Raw genomic sequence first — 21430 nt, forward strand, 5'->3', positions numbered from 1 at the left:
CACATTAAGTCCTTAAATTTGAGGGTATTGGACCTGGAAAGTCCTTGAAAGGTCCTTGAATTTGAGGTTAACAAAGGGAATTTTGGGAACCCTGAATCTTGCTCCTCAGACATAAACGTGCTTCTCAAAGAGTTTTGTTCAACCCAGGACAGAATGTACCTTTACGGACCAAGTTGTTTTCTTTTGTTGCAATAAACAGATGCTTGTGTGCACTGATTGGTTCTTAGATTAATCCTTTGTTTAGGGGGACCATAGTATTCCTTGCTGACTTGGAGTGCTAGGCATGGTGAAACATGATTTATTTGAGGTTTTATATTATTTAAACAACTTAATAACAGCTTAATAACAACTTAGTATAGTGCATAATTCTTGTGTTCCGTAAAAAAAAAAAAAAAATCATAGTTTCAAAATGGTTTTGTGTTGGTAGGTAAATTTTACATTTAAAGCAATTAAATTCATTTTATTTTTAACAAGAGCACAATTTAAATATCCAATTTTTTTTTATTTAAAAAAATTTAAGTTGAATTTAAAAAATAAAACTTCAACGTTCAAAAATCTGAGGGGGCATGATGCTTCTGTTAGTCATTATTTTTTAAGAAACTTCCACTTTGTCCACCAGTTCTGTCGTCTCCACTTTGTCCACCAGTTCTGTCGTCCATCCTGTTGTGACATTGTTAGATGTGATGTCTGTGATCTGCTCACAGGATGGAAGCCTTGGCATTGTCTGTCTGGCTACATTATGTTCCAGTGATGCGAATCATCTTTGTATAATGTGTTTATCTGTGGGGAAGTTGAGAGTTTGATATGTCACTCAGCTTTTTGCATGGCCGCCCACTCCCCACTGCGTTCTGCATTAATCCCCCCACCAATGAAATAGAGAGAAGTTCTGCCAGGTGAAACATGACAGGCTGCCACATTGTTGACAAATAACCTTTCTATCCATTCCTGTCAAGCCCCCCGAATGACAGCTTTAGCTTTCAACGACTGGTGCGCTTTTGAAATGTCAATTTAGCATCTTGACACATATTGACGACAGATAGCTGACATTTTACAGGCCTTTCAGTTAGGAAAGCGAGTAATCCCACTTATCATAATGCCAGACATGCTGCAGTAAAAGAAAGTAACACTGAACTTCTCATTTCTTCATTTAAAAAAAAAGTGATGTTCTCACATCAGACTTCCTCTAGAGGGAATGAGTGAGAAGGACTCAAAACACATCTGACAGGATGTCTCAGTCTTCATTTCTTCAAATTTCTCAATCACCAGTCCATGAAAATGCACTACTCAGCATGTCCAGGAGCGCCAAACCTTCAAAATCACTCACTCTCTTTTATGACTTGTTTGGTAAAGGGATAGTTCACTAAAAAAGCTATCATAATTTACTCAAACTCATGTGTTTACAAACCCATGGTCCATTTGACGTGTGTGCTGTCTTCCAAGTCTTCTGAAACCACACAATATATTTATGAGAAGAACAGACCTAAATATAAAGGTGTAGTAAGCGATTTCTGAGAAATGTTGTTGAAAGTGGATAAGACCAAGAGCCACAACACACTTGTAGCCAATCAGCAGTAGGGGGCGTGTCCAATCATGATGGGTGAGGAGAGAGCGTGAGCGAGAGATTTGATTGATAGACTGTTGATTTTTTTTCATCTATGATGAAGAGACACTCTTGCATTGTGTGTTTGTGCATTTTGGGGGCGGTGCAATGAAGGGAGGGGTGTATTTGTTTGGGTTGATTTCAAATATCAACAGTGTTTCTTAGAAATCACTTACTGCTCCTTTAAGTCATGGAAGAAGTGCTGTCTGAATCATGATGAACTTTTCTTTTTAATCTTTTCAATGAATCAGATTATTTAGTTCTCAAAACTGGTCTCAATGATTCGTTCAATCTAGTAACAATCCACTGAAGATGAATATTATCATATTATAGAAATAACTTTTAACAATGTATTTTGGTCTTTTTATCACACAAAGCTATTGTATGACTTCAGAAGAGTTGGAATATAGTGCATAAATCATATGGATATTGTCTTAATTGCATGGAAAACAATAAACAGCATTTTATTTTACAAAATCCTTTGTGCTCCATTGAAGAATGAAAGAAACAGGTTTGGAATGACATGATGGCCAATGGGGAATGGGTAAATAATGGCCAAATTTTCATGTTTGGCTGAACTACTCCTTTAAACCGAGTGTGTTTTGTAATCTAGGGCAGTAGAGCTGGTGGCCAGCTACATCTACAGTGAGTTTAGCCTCGGCCCAGACGTGCTCTAGATATCAGAGACGTTACCACTCTCCTTAATCACAGACTCCTGGGAACACCACCTTGTCCTTTCCTCTGTTTCCCATCCTCCGTATTAGCTGAAAGAACCAAACCTCTCTCTTCCTCACACCCATTTCAGCCACACAAGGTATGTCACATAAATAAACAGTCTCATTACCCTTATGAATGTCCCACTGTGGATATACCACCGACAGCCCGTCTCAAAAGCTCAGTCCTCCTTTGGCTTTCTGCCTCTCGCAGGACACAGCTCTATTAGGCCCCATTTAGCCATTCACGTCTCTTCCTTCCCACAACACGCAATTCCTGTCTGACCCCCTTCGCCCGACTCCGCCATTGTGAGCCAACGCAGCAAAGAGACATTGATGGACGCTGATGGACACTCCCCATTGAGCGACTCAGTCGTTCCTTTTGTAAAGCCTCTTTCAGGAGGAAAGGTTTACAAAATGAGCTTTGAGAAAAGACAAGAAGGGGGGTTGATGTTCGATATGACAGGCCTCTCCGAATGCTCCCAGCTTTCTGACAGGTGTGGGTGAAGGACATGTGAGGTAATCTAGAGTTTGACAGCGCGAATATAAGCACTGACACTCTGGGTGCCAGGGCATTAGTGTTTCCGTTTCCTTGCACACACTGTCTCCCGCACAAACACTTTCACTGCAGGTCAGATGTCTGCTGATGAACCATCACTGAAATACAAGCTCAGGCCCGAGATGTGCTGGTACAGATAAGCAGCACTTTCATTATTATTATTTTTTTACTAGCTATCACTCAGCCCCCATTAAGAGATAAACGACACTGGCTGTAATTTCAGGTCTGCCTGTGAAATCCTAATCAAATGGCTCTTAAAATATTTTTGCTGCACACGAGCATGACAGGCCACGTCCCATGAGTTACAGCAGGCAGGGTCATCCATCAATGATCGTGTTTCAGTGCCATAAAACCTGCATCTGTCCCATCCATCGCCAGTGACTGACATGACCTGGCCTTCTCTCCAACTACTACATTCTCCTAGCCAGAGGAGAGGGACATGGGCTGGGTTACACTTCCCTTCACCAGAGGAGACCAGAGCAGGCTGACGTCTGAGCGTGGATGGGCTTTTGAGAGGGGTCAGGCCTGGAGGTCAGAGAGCGGGCTTAAGTCAGTGTTACTGAGCATGTAAAGGGTCTGTATGCAGAGTCCCTGGAGAGTGACAGACGTGATGAGGCTAAGAGGGCCTGCTGCGTGACAAATGTCCATTCAAGTTCTGGAATGGCACCTGTGTTGCAAACATATGGCAGCGGAATTGAGACGTATTGGGGAGCCGTCTCCGAGAACAGCCATAAAGTTGTCGCCCCACAGTTTTTTTGTGTGTTTGAGCTTGTGTGTGCGTGTCTGTTAGCATACTATATATCCAAATACATTATGTGCCTTTCTCCCTTGATATTAAATGGAGATAAGGTGAGCAGTTGCTGAAAATGCTGAGCGTGTCAGATCAGCACACATGGTCGTCTCCTTCTACACTTCATTTACTCTCTCTTTATTTAATTTAACTTCTGCTAGCCAGGCAAGAAACAGCCAGAGACTATTAAATAAAATTTGATGTCTGCTGTTGTATCGTGTGGCTTCATGCCTTAACTCTAATTTCTGGGATTAAAATGAAGAGGAGAAAGTTTTTATTTTTCTTGAGAAATCTTCGTTATGGTTCCAAACCCATGTATTGTAAAACCCATGTATTGAATTAATCAGTGCTTTTGTCTTGCTTTCCAGTAAATGTATTTAAACATTCTCCAAACAAGATACATTTACTTGTTTTGCCAAAATATGTTTTTCTCATAAAATAAGATTTTATCAAGGCAGTCCTGTAAATATATTCATATCTTGAATTCTATTCATATCTGTTTTTTTTGTTCTTAACCCACTGCCAATTTAATTTATTGCTGTATACACTAAATTCGGTTAGATATATCCTTGAAAGCAATTTTCATCATTTTCATTATAATTTATGCAATAAAAAATCTCTTCCCGCTTTCTTTCTATTCCAAACCATTGCTGAATTGAAATCATTTTAATTTGGCTGTCATACACCCTTGTTATTGAGAATATTTTTTTCAAACATTAAATAATTAAGATGTCAGTATAAAAGATGAAAATATAAAATGACACTTTATCAAAACTAAAGATAAAAAGAAAAATATTCAAATCTGTCATATTTTTGGCCCACTGTGTCTTTTGAGTAAACTTAAAATAACAGGACATGTCACGTATGTTCTCTGAAAACAGTTGTTAATATTTTATGCAACTCTTGTGTTAAGATTTTTAATTGGGAAAACCAGACAAAAATATATTTTTGGCCAATGCAGCATTACACTTGTGCTCAATATATTAAATAGGAAATTAAACATGTTAAACTGCTGTTTTTACTGTTTGTATAGCAACACCCATATGGGCCAACTATTAACCTCAACACAAATTATGTTAATGTGAAAGAGACTTATCATGTAGTTTATTTGTCAGACTGCCTGCCACCTCAGTTTTTTTATGCTTGGGTTAACCTCTATATAGATGTGCTCTGAACAATTCCAATGCTGTATTATTTATAGGAATTTCCTTCCAAATTGATCAGACTACTCCTGTGAGCCACAGTGTGCCTTTGTTTTCTTTGGGCTAACATTCTGTCACCCCTCTTTGAAAGTGTATCTTCCTTAGTCATAATGGCACAGAAAGCATATAGATTTGTGTTTACTTATAGGGGCAAAAACTAATTGAGTACAGAAAAGCACCTTTCCGACAAGGATTGTGTGTCTGACAGACTGATTATCATGGGAATGAACAGTACCATGCGCCATCAGTTGCAGAGGAGGCTGGAAATTGAATTTTAACAGACTCAACAGTCCCTCTTTCCTCTCCCTCCATTGTTTTTGATTTTGTTGTTGTGCTCTTTGAAGCCAGCAGCTGCAGAGTAGATAGGACCCAATGGAACGTGTTCACCCAGACTATGGAAATGTACCCAAGCACTCCCTCGACTACACTATGAGAATCTAATCTGAAAGCTGTCTGTGCTCTCTCACCGCCTCTAGGATTCAGGTACTTGCTTTGTTTTGGTCAAAGAATAGATCAATCCTTGTTTTGTGTGTGTGTGTGTGTGTGTGTGTGTGTGTGTGTGTGTGTGTGTGTGTGTGTGTGTGTGTGTGTGTGTGTGTGTGTGTGTGTGTGTGTGTGTGTGTTAGTTACAGCCCATCTTGAGGTTTTTTTGTTTACATGGATGACTTTTAGGGTGGAAACAGTGCAGTGCAGTGCAGACCTCAGACAAAAGCTTGAAGCTAGATGTGTTGTGATTCCCAACAGATTTGCACTCATGTATCTATGTTTTGCCTTAAGCAATCCATACCACACCTGTCTTCTTCTTTCAGCCTCTCAGCAAACCTTTCTTACCCTCCTCATTCTCTCAGCTCATCATATTTTTACTTGAACAGAGCACACTGTATCCCAGTATACTGCGGGGGTGGTCAGAACATCCTCCGTTGAGCTCTTTGATTCATGATCAGCTACACACACCTGAACCGCAGGGATAAAAATGCATCATCATTAGGGGTGTTCTGTTTGACAAAAATCATACATATCATGCTGATATTATATATCACAATAGTGTTATTTTTGCTGAAAATTCAACCTCTGAATCTGACTAGGTACGTCTTAAGCCATTGTAAAATAAATGTATGCATACCTGCACACCTGTGACAGTGTGACCACACATCTGTTGAATTTTATAATAATGTGGCAGGTTCCAATGTTGCTTGGCAACCTTGAACAACCTACAGTAGGGGTTTTCAAACTTTTCATATATTTTGTTGTATATTATAAACATATTTTTTACTGTGTGAGTAAAAAATATTAAGAATACTTTTTTTTTTATAAAAAGTAAATTAAAGATGATAATAAATAATTGCTTTTTATTTTGGCAATTTAATAAAGCCATAATTTTTATTGTAATTGTAAATGTATCATAATATATTATTTGGAAAATGTAGAAATGTTAAATTAAGCATATTTAATATCTCACGTTTTGGGGTGGGGGGGTGGGGGGGGGTTGCAAATAGAGGTTAATATTCGTATTACACTGTTACAACTTGGGTGTTCAGACTAAGAACCAAGTGAAGAAAAGGTACAAAGAGATAGTAGAGCACTTGTCAGACACAATTCGTATAACCTACTATTGTTGCACTATTGTTTGCCAGCATGTATGTCTTCAAGCCTGCATATGCTTCAAAGAGACAAACAGGAGATGAGAGTGAATGAAACATTTTCAGGCAGCACTAGAAAAGGTCAAAGAAGCCATGAAACGGCCTTGTCACATCAGAAAAGAATTCTTCTGCTGCAGTCCGAATCTGCCAGAAGCTTCTCAGCCGCAGTGCACACTCACTTACTTGCCGTTTGTCATTCTGCTTAGTTCTAATAGCAACCCTTCTGTATCAAACTGCCATCAAAAAAAGGCCACATGAGTAACACAGAAGAGTGCAGGAAGTTGAGCAATGGTTTTGTCTTTCTGGAAAGGCTGCTGCGCATAGATATATTTTTCTTTCATCTTATCTATGTTCAAGGAAAAGGATTTTGTGGCCTCAAGTTACAACACATAATCTCTTGCTCTCTCTCTCAATTTCTCATTCTAGATTTGACTCACCAGAGGTTTAGACGAGGACGCGATCCCTCATGATGTGACGAATGCCGCTTAAGATCCCTGACTCGAAATCGGCATAGCTAGTTGTAGGCTAATGCTAAATACACAGCTTAGTCGGTCTTTAAAACCTCCCCCTTTTTCTCACCTCGTGCTACAACCGGAAAAGTAGTGTTTTGAGGAGCTTGCAGAAGTGCTTTTAAGGTTCTAATTATGTGCCCCTGGCAATGACACACATCGAATACATTGCATGTCCAAAGCCTTTAGGGCCCTTCTTTATTTGTGTTTTCAGTGTTCGCACACTTTGTTTTCGACTACCTCTGGAAGTGGTCGAAAGTGGACAAGCTCAAATGTTTTAGACACCATTTACACCTGTATTTAACATTGTCCATTTGGGATCAGATTGACAAAAACACATCTTATAATCAGGTGAAAACAGAGCCTATGAAAGAAAAGTAAAGTTGAAGGACAGGTAAACATACACTGTAGCTTTGTCTACGCAATTGCCTCTAACCATACAGTACAATTAATATAAATAAACTGGATTTTAAGATTGAAGTAGATTTTCAAGGCATTTTGAACTGGCTGCAGGGCAGAAAGGTTATTTGCATTTCAACTGTGGTCGGTGGTAAACACAGTCGTAAGCTCAGCCAAGCGCCTACTCTGCTCACAATCTCCACTACTGAAAACGCAACTTCTTCATACACTTCTCGTTAACATGGTGCAATCCCAAATAAACCCAAGGGTGGATTTATTGCAATAATGACAGATAAGTGCCGCTGGGGACCCCGGCACATATGAAAGCGGATGTTTAATCGTCTCTATCATATGCTTAAATGTGTATGAGTGCGTGCATATGTGTCGTTGTCATCATGTACTCAGCAGTTCGACAGCTGGTGGGGGTGGGAACTAAATGGTTAGTCATCATCACTCTGTTGTAATATGACCCAGATGTTCTTTGGCAAAAGCACATTCATCCAGACACATTTGCCTAACTGCCACAATTAATTACCAAGGACAACTGATTACATCTGCACAGCGTAACTACGCCGCCTCACCATTGGTTAACCCAGTTTCATTTGATTCTTTCCGCAGATCAACCGTCCAATCATCATCAGCAGGGCCAGTCCACACTGCCACCAGCTCCACCTCCGCACAAGCAGCAGCCGTCGGTGACGGCGCTGAACCACAACTCTCTGAGTAGCCGCAGGAACGTGAGCCCGGCCCCTCCGGCCGCCCTCCCCGCCGAACTGCAAACCACACCCGAGTCAGTGCCGCTGCAGGACAGCTGGGTCCTGGGCAGCAATGTGCCGCTGGAGAGTAGGTCAGTTACGCAATCACACACACCAGCACAGTTACATCCCACCAAGTGTGACCTGTGATATGGACAGATCTTTTATTTGACATTGCTCACACAGCAGAACACGTGACCTTCATATCTGTCTCAAAACAGTATGACTACAGGGCTTTTATTTATAATGCATCAAGTATCCAGCATACTAACAAACCTGATGTTATAATTTACATTCATCATTCACAAATGAATTTGTTAACATCATCAGTCAAAATTAGGTATCATCAGTCTCACAAAGCGTTTTATAATAAGGCAGTTTCAAAAGTGCTTCTGCTGACTCTGCTAACATCTTAGAGTGTGAGTGACTTAGACCTCGCCAAGCTTAGGGGAGGATACGGCTTGGTTGTTTTCCCCCCATAAATCAGTGAGGCTGTAAGCTCGGAGGATACTCTTAGGGGTCTTTAAACACTAGCAGAAGGGAGTGCTTTGTTTTGGTGGTTGAACGTTAGCACTGTAATGGCCTCCCTCTGTTTTTGATCTACTCTTTCTAGTGACACTGTATATATAATGACTAAGCCTACCCCATTAAGGGATGTAACCACCTAGCACTCCTTTCATTCATCCTGTGTGATATAAGCAGAGTCAGACAGAGTGGGGCTGGGTGCAGAGAGAACAAAAAAACGGTTGTTCGAGAAACTTTTTCAAAGCACTTGGTAAGTGATGCTGTCATTGTGTTAAATATCTTACTGCCATCCTTTAAAAATACTTGATGAAAGGCAGTCAAGAGAAAGAGTTTTTTGAAGGATGAGGGAAAAAGGCTTTGAATATATATGTACAGTCCTGCAGTGGCTAATGGCACCTCAATATCAAGCCAACAAAATATTGAAAAAAGTAAATGTAACCGTGCCTTTCTACAGTATTTTGCTGTAGTGCAGGTAGTTGCTTAAAATGCTGTAATATGGCTTCACGCATAAATGCTCAAATGCACTTCTTAATGAAAATATACGTTTTGAAAAGGTTTCATGTAAATACAGTTGGTTTGCCTTAAGACAACATACACAGACTGGACAAAAAAGGACTTTAATTTGTTTACTTTAATAAATTGTTTATTTTTTGATAAATATTTAGAGGTTGCATTAATATTTATAGTGCTATTTATATATTAATATGTAATAATATTGGCTTAATACCTAATTTAATCATATTAAATCAACAGTTTTTACTGTGGTATTTAAATTGATATTGGAAATTTTGAAATGATCTATCTCTGGTATAGACTACTAAAATAATGGTATTGTGACAACCCTAGTGGACAAAAAAGTAGTTTTTAAATATGAGACATTAAGTCAACCCATTAAACATACTGTACATCACTCCTCACAACCTTGTAATTGTAATTGCGTTAGATTAAATATGGCAAGTACCCTGACTAAGGTTATAGGCATGCGGGTTCTGTTGAGTGGCTTGCTTTTGAATTTATATTTGATGTACAAACACTGTGTTAAGAGATCCAGGAATAGCACACCTGCCTCTGCACCTCCAGCCTCAAGTTTCACTTCATGGCCCTTCACATGGACACAGTGGTCACAAAACAGAAATATCCAACAGCTACACTTCCTTTATGGTCTTTCCCTCTGTTTCTCTGTTTTCCTCACAACTCTCTCTCTCACTTTATATTGTATCTCAGTTCTTTTTTATTGCTATGCCGTGGTCTTGCTTTTTTGCCTTGTGTCGTGTCAACCACAGCAAGATGTCTGCACTTTTGTCCATTGTTGTTCACCCCCATTGTTTTGCTTTCTGTCTCTTTTCCAACTTTCGCTCTGCTATTTGTTTTTGTTCTTCTCTCTCTGTCTCAGTGGTCAGACCATATCCTCGAAACCTTATCCTTGGCATTCCTCCACTCATATTGACAAAGAATTATGTAGATTTCTGTAGATATTAGCAAGAGAGCTTAAATGTCTGTTTATATCATGAGATCTCACTGAGGAAGTCCACACTGGACCACACACAGTCAGTAGGTTCTCTGACACTTACAGATGCTTGTAAATCCAACTATGGTGTTGCATCTTCTTACCAAATAAACACTCTGAAAACACACTCTAGTTCATTTATGCTCAAAATCACAAATTGTATGCGTAGCTGCATTGGTTCAAAAGGTGCCGTGTTCCAAGTTAGACATGGAGCTTACTTAACAACTGTTTACATGATACGGACTGACTTTTAGAGTTAAAATAAACAAAACATCCAGCTCCTCGACAGGCACAACAGTGAAGTTTAGATGAAAGTAATGAGAAACATCAGCAGTAGTAAATGGATGAAAACATGCTGGCAGAGAGTAGAAAAGCGAACGCTTCACAACATGTCCTTGAACAAGTCCATTGATTTGTTTGAGGCAGTAGATTCTGGCTGAAGAAATGAACAAAAAAAATCAGTAGACTGAATTAGCCTTTGGAGAAAATTTAACAATCCAGTCCATAAATGCATCCTGCTGATTTACTTGCACCGGGATAAGTTATTATTTGACGTTATTTAGTTGCTGTTTCACATCATTTTCATTAGTGGAATAATTTAGCTGTTAGGTATAGTAAATTGCTCCAACGACACCTATGCTTCAATAAAGACTTACATGTATTTAAATTACTAGGGATACACCAATATCATTTTTTCATAACCGATCCGATGCCAAAAATTCTGAGTATCGACCGATACCGATACAGATCCAATACCAGCGCAGATTTTTTTTTTTTTTTTGTAGAATTTCTATAACTCTATGTGTTGAACTGATAATCACTCTTTTGTGTGTTAAATACAATCTACTTAATACAGACAACTTCATTATAAAGAAAAACAACAAATCAAAAAATATATGATCATAATCTATGACAAAAATGCTATTATAAACTAGATTAGTGGATAATTCAGCAGTAAAATTTACTCTAGAAAAATCACAGTTTTTCAGAGTAAATCAGAGTGCACAATAATTTTATAAAATCTGAACATTTTGTGAAAAAAACATTATTTATTTATCTAAATCTGGTAAAACGTTACACATTGCTCTTTGTGTTGTTGTAAAATACATTCATAAAAAAACAAGATAAAAAAACTTTTAGGCTATATATACTATAAAATTAAGACACTTTTTAAATGTATAGCACAGCTGTTTGATGAGGCAGAAACATAGATAGGACAGAACAAGAAAGGCTATGGATAATCTTTCATTGTGCAAAAGTATTATGATATGAAAGGCTCCAATATAGTGTGGCACCAAAGCGCTTATCCGCATCCCGTGCGCAGGATGATGCGCTTAAAGCAACATGGAGTCACAGCGTGCATCGCTTCGAGTCCGCATTGAAAAGTTCAAAGCACAAAGGAAAGACATATTGATGTGTAGTGTATTATACAGTATCTATCTATGCAATGGTTTATTCAGCGTTTTCTTTTAACAGTTTTAAATTTCAGTTACTGAAGAACAATTATAGTGCTCTCTACTCCAGTGTTGTGAACAGACACCCGGTAGAAAGTAACATGATTAAGGTACAGCAATACAGTCCAGCAAGATAAAGTAGTTTTATGTGAAACCATAGACCTTCATCTACAGATCAAGTATAGTAATAGTAACATTGAATCATCGTGTTGACTGTCGTGACCGAGCGCGACGCGATATTTGAGAGTGACTGACAGCAGCAGCTGAGGGAAGAGTTTTCGCAAACTTGAATTTAACGACTTAAATGTTCATTTCTATCTCACATTATACCATAGAATGGTTTCAGAACACTTATAATATAGTGCACGAAAACTTTATGATGCTTTATAATGTTTGTGTGCCGATCCGGCAAAGAATGGCAGTATCGGAGCCAATCAGATCGGTGCATCCCTAGTATTAACAAGCATGAACGATTGGTTCCCAGGGTTCATGTTGGCATTGTTGAGCAATTACTGAATGTACCTTTAAGCCATTATTGACATTGTCATGAACCTTGTGGTGAAATACAGATCACGTCTGAGCATATGCTTCTACATTCTTGTAATTTGTGCACAATTTGTGCTAAACAGGCAATTGAGTCTGAACGATCATGACTGGCTCTCATACGGTCAATTACCTCACTCTACTGTCTTTACTCTCTATGCTATTTGATGATGCTGTTAAAGTGGGGAAAAGAGAAACACGAGAAGCCTCTTGAGACACCTGCCGGTCCTTAACTGATTAAAATATCTCAAGATCTCTGCACAAGGATGTTTTCCGCATTCAGAGTCTGAGTATTTCAAGTGTAAAAACAAATCAGGCAATTGGCGAACCTGCTTCTGGACTAGAGTATGCAACGTCCCCTCCCATCACTCTGTTCTATATCCACTCCAGGCTTTCCATTTCCCATCCATAGATTTGTGCCCAGTTACCATTTTTGTAGATGAAAGAAGTTTTAATATATCTAATTATATTATACTTAAGATTTGTAAGAAATGTCCTTACTGTTTTTTTGTTTTTTTTTGAATATACTATTTGAGAGGGAGTGACATATTACCCACATTTTTGTCCATTTGTTCCGTTTGCATATTATTGTATTTTTGATCGTCTTCACATTCCATCTATCTTTCTTTTGACTGCTGATAATCTATTACTGCTGTTTAATGCGTGGTGAATTCTTGCTTCTTATGCCATTAACATACATGTTCTGCTTGTGATAGAGTGGTAATGGATTTATCTTAAAATGAGGGAGAAAACTGAAGCACTTGACATTCCAAAACCTCGCTCTAGGCAAAGTAACACATCTCGCAACATACTCCGTTCTGTCCGTGATTTCATTTTTGCAGATAGCAAAACGGCTTTATTTTCAAGCTGTTCTCAATGTGGAGATAACCAGAAAAGTTCACATCAGCCACACACAGGGATCCCCCACGAGAATCTCAAAGCACTTTTGACTCATTGGTCAGTTCCCATGTCATGCTTCAGAGGTTAGACAGCTAAAGACAGACCTCACGACTTTCACCATCACAAGAGAGACTAAAGTGCTCATTGCATTCGATCACAACATCTCATTTTCTGTAGATATTAGCTTGCTATAAGGAGGAAATGGACTGTAGTTAAAGCCAGTCTTACACAAATCTCCTGTAAACTTCCTCTAGCAAAAGGTAGTAAACTGAGAAAGTGCCTAATGAACATTTACTGATTCTTTACTTTGTTTACTGTCTTTTTCTTTGGTAAATGGTTTTGAAGAGGAGTGATTTATTGCTTCAAAACAAAACCAGACATCAAATTGACGTTAAAGTAAAGCATCATCCATCAATATAACTTCAATAGGTGTTACTGTAATTAAAAACAAGTATGAAATCCTGATGACTCATAAAGGATTGTGTGCAGAGTACAATCACATACCATTCTACCAAGTGTGCCAATTGTCAAGAGCCTTTAGATGTTTTGTTAGTTTATAAACCGGGAACAGACAGGGTCAATCCGCATAGACAAAACACACAGCAACTGTGAGATGCCTCTCAGTACAGGCTTATCTAAGAGCTGTGGATCATTCAGCACTGACACTTTGTCCTTTGTCACTTTTATAACTTGCAAATGTTCACAGTAGAAGAATACACTGCAGGCAGCATTGAAAGAATGGGCTTCTAAAGAATAACAATAGCCTATTTGCATTTTCCTTCGCATAGAGGTTATGATTTTTGTCTGCATTGTTTCTATCTCTTTCTGCCTCCATACTGTGTTGTGGAGTGGAAAGAAGAATTTTAACATTATTCAGGCCTGTTATAGTTTATTATGAGAGAGATAGTTTTTCACAGAGGATATATGTGCTGTAGACTGAATATAGAAGTAGTTTTTCAAGCACAGGGCTGTTGGTTAGCATGAATGAAGCATATAAAAGTGAAGTGTGTATTTATTCTGAAGATCATAGATCCTTGTTAGAAGATAATGAAAATGTTTCCACATTATTCAGTCCATCGAAATAACTCTTCTGTGTCGAATAGTAATTCCATGACTGAAAAATGTTACATTTTGTATTTCTTTTAAGTAGACTACCTTCAATTACGCCGCTGTATATAACCATTGTTGAGTTATTTGCCAGTTCTTTTATGCGTCCGCTCTTCCAAAATGTTCTGTGAAGGTATTTGTCAGAGGATGACAAACGTGAAAGGAGATACATGGATTAGCATAGCAATTTCCAGTCTGGTGTCATGCATGCTGTAATCAATTAACAATGGTTATCCCGTCCCTCCTGCTCGGAAATCCCTGTTCGCTGTCTTCTATGTCAAAGGAACGTTATTCCTGTCCTACCTAAACAACAGATGCCCCAGTCAGTCCATAGATACTACAGCTGGAAATTCTATCTCTTTTTCATCATGTGTCTTCTATTAGCTCTCGTTTAAGTGGGCGGTGAAAGTATTAACATTTTTACTGAGGGTCTAATCTCAGCATTTATTTAAAAACTATTTTCAAGCATGCACCACCTCTTATAGCTATGATCCCTTTAACTGTGATAAAACCCAATGTTAAATGACTATAAAAGCCATATGAACCGTGAATAAAGTGAATTGAAAGTGTCAGCAATCATAATGAAATGTAGCATTTATCATTTTCATGACAGAATGACTTACAGTAAATAGGTCTTTCAAGTGTTAGTTCCCAGAGTTTGTCTTTGTATCTTTTTATATTCATTGTCTCAAAAATAGGGCAAAAAAGGAATTTGAAACTATACATAAGTTATTTTAAATGCTGCCGTGTGGTTTGTTTAAAAACGGGGCACTCAGTGTAATTCAAGACGGACGAACATATGGTCAAGTCGTGTTATTGAGTTACATGTCAGCAAGTCACTTGTTGTAAAAACTTGAAGTAAAGGTTTGAACTCCTGCTATGAGGTCAGAAGGGTGAGTTGGTTAGAACATAGGTCATAGTGGTGTTATGCGGGGAAAGCTAAAAAGTTATGTGTAAAGTCATACTGAATTACTCTTGGAATCCCATATATCTGTTTTGATCCCATAAGAAAATTTGTGGAGAGGAGTGAAAAACATTGCCACATGGCTTTAGATCAGTGGTTCTTACGTGGTTTTACTTTTTGGACTTTGGCTAGCTCAATGCTAAATATTTTAAGCATGCAGAAATAAGCATAAATGTCCTTGAAGTCAAATATTGAAATATATATATATATATATATATATATATATATATATATTTTTTTTTTTTTTTTTTTTTTTTTATAAATGTCTCAACAGCAAATAATTAACTGCACAAACACATTATGGTCAGCACAAACCATTTAATGCTGTCTGGGTCATATTTTCATTTACCTTGTGTGTGTTTTTCTTTTTTTTTTATGCTTTTTGAAGATAAGGGCTTGTCACACAACCTGTCCATGTTGGTATATGCCTTGCCTCGCAATCTTCTACCAAGTGACAGATGAATTTTCATCAAAATACATTAGAGGATGATGCGTGCACAGCCTTTGATGTCAACAACAAAAGATATGGGAAGCATTGTTTTCTCCCTCATATAATTTGATTAGCCTATTTTTATATCCTAACAAAATGCAATTACAAGGTTAGTTGCATTTTATTTTTGACCTTTAGCATTGGTTTTTTCAGCTGCCCGCAGCCCTATCAGAACAGATCCACAACTAATTTCAGGGTCACGACACACCAGCTGAAAACCACTGCTTTAGATTATATGCACCTCTAGAGATACCCATCCCTCTCTCAGAGAATTCTATTGACTATAGAGGAAGTACAGTAATTCATATATTCTCACACTTAGCTCATTGTGGATGTAGAGAGCCTACCAATAACACTTTACAGTCATTCAGTGCGCTTGAGTAATTCTGTGGCTCTATTCACCATAATAAATATCCCCTCCTTATCAGAGCATGTTAGAGGAAAACTGAATGATATATTGAACATAAAACTGCAGTATATTTATTTTGAGTCTTTTCATGTGTGGGTTCATGTGCGACTGTCTGTCTTTCATTCGGTGTACATTCAGCTATGACTGACTGCCGTGTGGGACGCTCTTTCTCTGTGGATTTGCTGCCAAACTCATAATTAGAAATACCTTGACTGTCTCATCACCAGAAAGCACTGACGACCTTTATTCTAATTGTTTGTCTTTCTCATGTAGAAAATTAGCAAAGCAAGCAGTTCTTGAAAACGGGCATGACAACTTAATAGAGATGGATGTGTTCCCTCCCGTGTGCCACGAGGGCGACTATGGGGACGGGTATGTGCTCCTGAGTTTTCTCATGGTGCCAGCTGCTGATGCCAAGCCCAACACTGAGCCAACCAAAGTGCTAAATCTCCAGACGCCCCACCCCAACACAGCCATCCCCAAACAGAAGGCCAGCGCTGAGCCAACCAAATGGCCAAAGTCCCATATTAAGCCAACCGAATTTAGACAAAGCGTTCATGCACTGGCCCAAGCACCTATCATATATCTCTTCCCTTGTTCGGTTAGCCAGTGAATGCAAATTATCAAGAGGCATTTGATTGGCAGCAGATTCTGACACTGGTACTTGCTTAGGAATAATTGCTCTAAATTAAGTTGCAATAAATATCCACTAATATGTTAATCGATTCGCCACTTGCATAAATCAAGTTACACAGCCTTTAATATTTTAATTTGACTAATTCTTTAATTGACATTCCTGCATTACTAGATTAAATCCGGACTGCCTTGCACAGCATCTTGGCTTTGATTGGGTTGATTGATAATATTGGAGTAACAGTGAGTTGGCAGCAACTGTTTACTGCACTAAAACAAGAGCACCGTTTCTCTCTCTCTCTCTCTCTCTCTCTCTCTCTCTCTCTCTCTCTCTCTCTCTCTCTCTCTCTCTCTGTCGCTGCATTAGAATGCAAGAATGCAGAGAGATTGTCGAATGAATTGTCTCGCTAATTGGATTTAGTGCTCAGTGTTATTTGATATCGCAGCTCGAATCATCTGTTTGTTCCATTGTTCAGTGTCTTCATGGGTCATTCTATCAACATAAGGAATGCAATCGAACAGACAACCATGCAGTTTTAGAGAATTGCTTAGCTCTGCAAGCTTGTGAGTAGTTTTGTTTAACAAAAGGAGGGGATTTCATGTTGTGGAAGAGGGTTATGTAATAGGCCTTTAATAAATGCATTGGAGAGACTGGGGTTAGTTTTCTTTTTTTTAACTCAAGTGAATATTTATCTGTATAGATACATATATCTGAAAGTTTTGGCTACAAAAAAAACCTTTAAACATTTACACTGTTGTTTCCCCAGTGAAGTACCATGACACTATATGGGTGTTGTCACAAAGTTGTCACAATGAAATTTGCCATTAAATAGTTTATTATATAGGTGTTTGAGCTAAATTTAACCAGAAAAACAACTATGAAACAAAATTCATGAGAAGAGTAAAAAATATTAACAATTTGTATAGATTTATACAGGTTACAACTAGGGCTGTCATTTTACGTTCAAAAATCGATTGCACAGTCGATTGGACCAACCAACGCAAGTTTCGAAAACGAAAATAGGGAATCAATTTTAACGGTCTTTTCTCGGAGCGTGTCCAGCTCGTCACGATATGCCCGCAGAGAACACGCGTCACACAGCGACTGCAGGCTCTGACAAACACGCATAACAGCAAATTATCCTTCTGCATAATGCGTCTCTTTTTACTACAAAACTGTGAATTCTGCCGGTATTCAGACACTCTCATGCATTCAGATACAAATTCGGGCTATGCGTCTACAATCGCCTACGTAGGCGAAATTTGTTTGACATTTCTAATCGTAAACACAGCCATGTTGAAGACTGCAGTAATGTTTTTCATTTATGCTATGGCAGTCCACTCTGCTTATTGTTTTTCGAGAATGTTGCACTCCTGTTTGTCACTGTGTATGAAACTTCACGCCAATAAATCATCAGAAATATTGCAGACTTGTGCTCGTCTCAAGCTCCCTCTTTACGTTCGTCCTAATGCCTGTTCGTTGTCCGTGGATTTGCCCATATTTTGCGTTTAAAATGGAAACGTCTTTAGACATGGAAAATAGATTTTACAATCGATTCAATGAACACTTATGTCTCAAAACTCGAACAGGATTTTTTCACAAAAGTGACAGCCCTAGTTACAACTACCTTCATTGTATGATTGCCTTTTGTATTTGTATTTATTTTTAATATTTTCAAAACTTTCATTTTTATATACAAATTTTCACACACAAAAAACTTTCTTTCCACAAGAAAATATTATAATTTAATCTAGGTATTTTAAAACACCATACAAAACATCTGCTGGAGAAAATGTACATTTATGTATTTGGACTTTTGTTTCAAAACCCTACAGTTAGATAATATAGACAATATACTATAGATATAGACAACTAGTCCTGGTTGCCACTATGTCAACAGTTCGTCCCCTGGGATAATATGATCTTTAAATGCTGAATTTGCTGAAATATTCTCTTCTGCTGAGTAACTCAATACTGTTGATGATTTTTAATTAGAAAAAGCTTTTTCTCTACCTCTTAGATCCATTCAGCTGATTCCAGATGTATAGTGGAAAGTGCCACTTACACACACACACACACTCACACATTCACAAATATCACATTTCCCATTTCTCCACTTTCATTTGGGCAAAGAAGCACAGCAGGCTAAAGGGAAGTCAAACACCAGGGCTTTGAGATGTGTTCGGTAAAGGTTGAAAAGAGAAGAGAGCCAGATTTTCACTGTGGTGTTCAAGCAAACAGAAAGGGCCAGCTTAATAAATGTGCTGGTAATATCTGCCCAGCATAATTACCACATGCCAAGGGCTTCTGTTAGCCAATCATACTTTAAGTGCCAATCAGCAGGAGAGGGTGACACTAGCTTAGCGGGGGACGTACAGGAGCAGGACAGTTTGCGAGGGCTGTACGCCTCACTTCTTGTACTGCACCCCGCTTTGTGAACAATCTGTGCTGCTATTACTAGTCATTTAGACTTAATATACTGAGCTTTCTATGAAAAGTTATCTGATTTTATGAACTATAACAGACAAGTTCTTGGCATTAATCTTTTTTGCCTAAAGCTGTTTAATTAAATTATTTTTATTAAATGTGTCAGCTGTCTGTCACAACGAGAGTAAATGTTCATTGCTCTTTTCTTTCTCTCTCTCTCTCTCTTTCAGGCACTTTCTCTTTAAGACAGGCACCGGCACCACTCCTCTGTTCAGCACGGCCACGCCAGGCTACACCATGGCCACGGGGGCGGTCTACTCGCCCCCTACACGGCCCCTGCCCCGCAACACACTCTCCCGCAGCGCCTTCAAGTTCAAGAAGTCCTCTAAGTACTGCTCATGGAGGTGCACGGCCCTCAGTGCCATGGCTGTTTCCATACTGCTCTCTGTGCTGCTCTGTTACTGCATTGGTAGGTGAAACTCTGATGCTTTGCAGTATGATTGGGTCAACTAGATCAGTCCAACAAATGACCAGCTGACTAGATAAGTCATTCATTTGTTTAATTTATTTCAGTTTTCTCTGAAAAGTTGCATATTTAAATCCATCCCCTTTTCTACATCCATACACATGCAGAAGAACACCTTTGCCTGTCGCATTAGCACTTGAGCATATTGCAGCATTGAGTGCATTTTTAAGACGTTGTGTTAAGAAAAACCTATTGGAACCTCTGCTTTCTGTTCTGTTCTGCTCAGTATAACAGTTGAACACTAGAATGCATCCTGCCAAGGTGACCCTGAAATCTGAAATAATTTATCCAATTATAATGCATAATATATATAATTTATAGTATATCGTCTTTTTCAAATAATAATTGAAAATTAATAACGTTTTATTTTATTTATTTTTTATTATTATTATTTCTATTTAATTGCATATAATATTATTCCATTATTAAATAATGATTTATGGCTTCCTTAAAGGCCGGTTCACACCAAGGACGATAACTATAACAATAATGATATAATTCTAAAAATCGTTCTAAATGTAAAAGAATTGCATTGAGTCCACACCATAAGTATAACGGTAATGGCAGAGAGGAAAAATATCATTGGAATCACTTTCAGAATATATATATATATATTTATTTTTTTTTTTTCTGCTGATGATGAATAATTCATACATTGACAGCCAATCAGAATCCATTAAAAGCAATAGATGACAAAACTGTAGCGCATGTTTAAAATAAACAGAACGTTATCATGTGCAGGTGTGGACACTAATCTAGTTAACGTTATAGTTATCGTTCTTGGTGTGAACGGCCCTTAAGACTGACTGGTCATTCAGGCAACCCAATTCAGACTCCTGTCCCACAAAACCACTTTGCCTTGTAATATTCAGAATATTTACTGTCACTTGATTTCTGAGCAACTTTATGTAGGGATAATTTCATTCAGGTTACCCCCTCTAGCAAGCCTGCAAAATGTTATTGTAAAAAATATAATGGCTGTGGAGTACTATTTAAAAATCAATTGCTTTGTCAATTAAGTTGCCATGGAAACCACTGCTATTTTATTAAATTTTTTTGTCTATTACTCTGTCACCTGCTCAGTGTGACCATGTTGTCATAGTAGCCGAATGTGGCCACATCGCCAGATAAACATTTAGTTATTTTCCTATTGCGTCCTCATAGATTTAAGTTCGCTTTCATTTAGTATTTATCATGTACTGTGTGCCAAATGCAGACAGCCTTGTTTAAGCTTCCACTCTGAATGGAGCCAGCAGTTTCCTCATTCCATACAAATGCCACGCTGATGAGAGGATTTGTGAATGGCCTGTAGAGATGCTGTTTTGCAGTGTGAGGTGGGCTGGTTTGTCTCAAAGACACGATGGTTCTGTTGAACGAACCACATGGGAGAGACAGTGATGCAGCAGGCACGGGACCTCTGTTTGTTTTCCTTCAGTTCACACTGCACTCTTTATTCTGCTATAATGTGAGAGGGTGTTCTTTACTCCTGGCTATTTTTGTAATGGTTCTATTACTGAAGAAAGAAGGGACACACGACACCCTCTGATGCAAAACATCATATTTCACTCCAAAATCAAAAATATATATATATATATATTTAGCATAATATGTCAAATTGAGCCTGTTTTTAGAGCTCTTTTTACATCCTCTAATTGTAGCCTGCTGTAATGTAAAAAAAAAAAAAAAAAAAAAAAACTATTTAAATGAGACATTATGGCCCGGTTTCACAGACAGGGTTTAGATTAAGCCAGGATTAGGCCTTAGTTCAATTAGGGCA

At 38.3% G+C, this 21430-nt stretch overlaps 1 protein-coding gene across 3 annotated transcripts in view; it reads left to right on the forward strand.

The window, feature by feature from the left end:
* tenm3 (teneurin transmembrane protein 3) overlaps nt 1-21430 on the forward strand; it is a 271342-nt gene that overhangs the window by 154840 nt on the left and 95072 nt on the right. For 2 of the 3 annotated variants that reach the window (XM_081360456.1, XM_081360458.1), the window contains 3 exons: nt 8031-8259; nt 16340-16438; nt 19358-19596. In XM_081360456.1, coding sequence (XP_081216582.1) covers nt 8031-8259; nt 16340-16438; nt 19358-19596 — 567 coding nt within the window. The remainder of the gene's footprint in view (nt 1-8030; nt 8260-16339; nt 16439-19357; nt 19597-21430) is intronic. The other variant, XM_081360457.1, reaches the window with a different exon arrangement.

This window comes from Scardinius erythrophthalmus (genome assembly GCF_964197995.2).
Source record: "Scardinius erythrophthalmus genome assembly, chromosome: 3".
NCBI classification, from domain to species: Eukaryota; Metazoa; Chordata; class Actinopteri; order Cypriniformes; family Leuciscidae; genus Scardinius; species Scardinius erythrophthalmus.